This window comes from Mandrillus leucophaeus, unplaced genomic scaffold (assembly GCF_000951045.1).
Source record: "Mandrillus leucophaeus isolate KB7577 unplaced genomic scaffold, Mleu.le_1.0 Scaffold366, whole genome shotgun sequence".
Classification (NCBI taxonomy): Eukaryota; Metazoa; Chordata; class Mammalia; order Primates; family Cercopithecidae; genus Mandrillus; species Mandrillus leucophaeus.
In genome coordinates this window covers 95,815-97,009 of record NW_012103876.1, presented here as the reverse complement: position 1 = coordinate 97,009, position 1,195 = coordinate 95,815, and the positions used below count along the sequence as shown (strand labels likewise).

Sequence of the window (1,195 nt, the reverse complement as noted above, 5' to 3'; positions counted from 1 at the left end):
GAGACCATCCTGGCTAACAGTGAAACCCCATCTCTACTAAAAATACAAAACCAAAATTAGCTGGGCGTGGTGGTGGGCGCCTGTAGTCCCAGCTACTCAGGAGGCTGAGGCGGGAGAATGGTGTGAACCCAGGAGTTGGAGTTTGCAGTGAGCCAGAATCACGCCACTGGACTCCAGCCTGGGTGACTCCGTTTCAAAAAAAAAAAAAAAAAATCCTAGGACAGAATAAACAAAAGTGAGTGACTGATTGGGATGGCGGGGTGGGCAGTGGGGAAGGGATGTATAGGTAGACTCTAAATCAGAAGCCTTACTGAAATCAGCCAGAAAGAGCTGGGATCTTCTTCAATCGTGATCTCAGTTAATGAAGGCCCTCACGTCTGAGCCCTTCAATCATCTCCACTCACCAGCAACTGTCTCCATCAATATCACCCTTCAGCAGGCAGCTCCACGGGGGCCTCTTTGCCTGTCTCTTCCAGCAGCTCACCTCCCCAGATTTCCTCCACTCATCACCACAGTGAGAATTCACCACGATCTCCCACTTTTAAATTTCCAATTGCTGAGCCGACCCTCACCATACTTCTGCTTCGCCCATAGAAGGAAAGGAAGCCACCCCAATTTCTTGTTTTGTCACGAGGGCCACAGGCTGGGGATCACCTTAGTGGTACTTGTTTGACCTCAGTTCCAGGACTTGGATGGCTCAAGGCTGAGGGGGAGCATGGGAGGGGGTGGGGGGCAGGGCAGATGGCCAGCAGGGGTTGGGTGCAAGGTGGGGTACCAGTCCTCAGACTGGTGTGGCAAAGCAAAAGCACCTCCTGTGGAGGGCTGGGAGGGGAGGGCGTGGCTGTAGGGGTGAGGGAAGCAGGTCACTGGTGGTGGTGGTGGCGCGTAGGAGTAGGGGCAAGCAGGGGACTCTGGCAAGAAGCTGGAAAAGGTGGCAGGAGACAGATGGGCCAGGGGCTGAAGCAGTGAGCGCTCTTGCTTCCGTTGCTTAGCTCTGCGGTTCTGGAACCAGACCTGAGAAGGGGGAGCAAACACATCAGAGCCCACACCTGACATTGGTGCTGACACCCTACTCCAACGACAAGAGGTGCAGGGACAGGGAGCAGGTCTCTCCAGCATGGCCAGAGGAAGTAAAGCCCTTCCACAAGGTTGGCTGAGCCTGGTCTGCTGCCAAAGGAACCCACAGACTTATCCC

The 1,195-nt window shown here is 54.7% G+C and overlaps 1 protein-coding gene across 1 annotated transcript in view; it reads right to left on the bottom strand.

Annotated features, from left to right (window-relative positions):
* Nucleotides 1-675: 675 nt before the first annotated feature.
* The window catches only part of PROP1 (PROP paired-like homeobox 1), a 3,863-nt gene continuing 3,343 nt past the window's right edge, over nucleotides 676-1,195 (bottom strand). Inside the window, exon 2 of the mRNA XM_011990018.1 lies at nucleotides 676-1,014. Within this exon, the coding sequence (XP_011845408.1) occupies nucleotides 676-1,014 (339 nt within the window). The remainder of the gene's footprint in view (nucleotides 1,015-1,195) is intronic.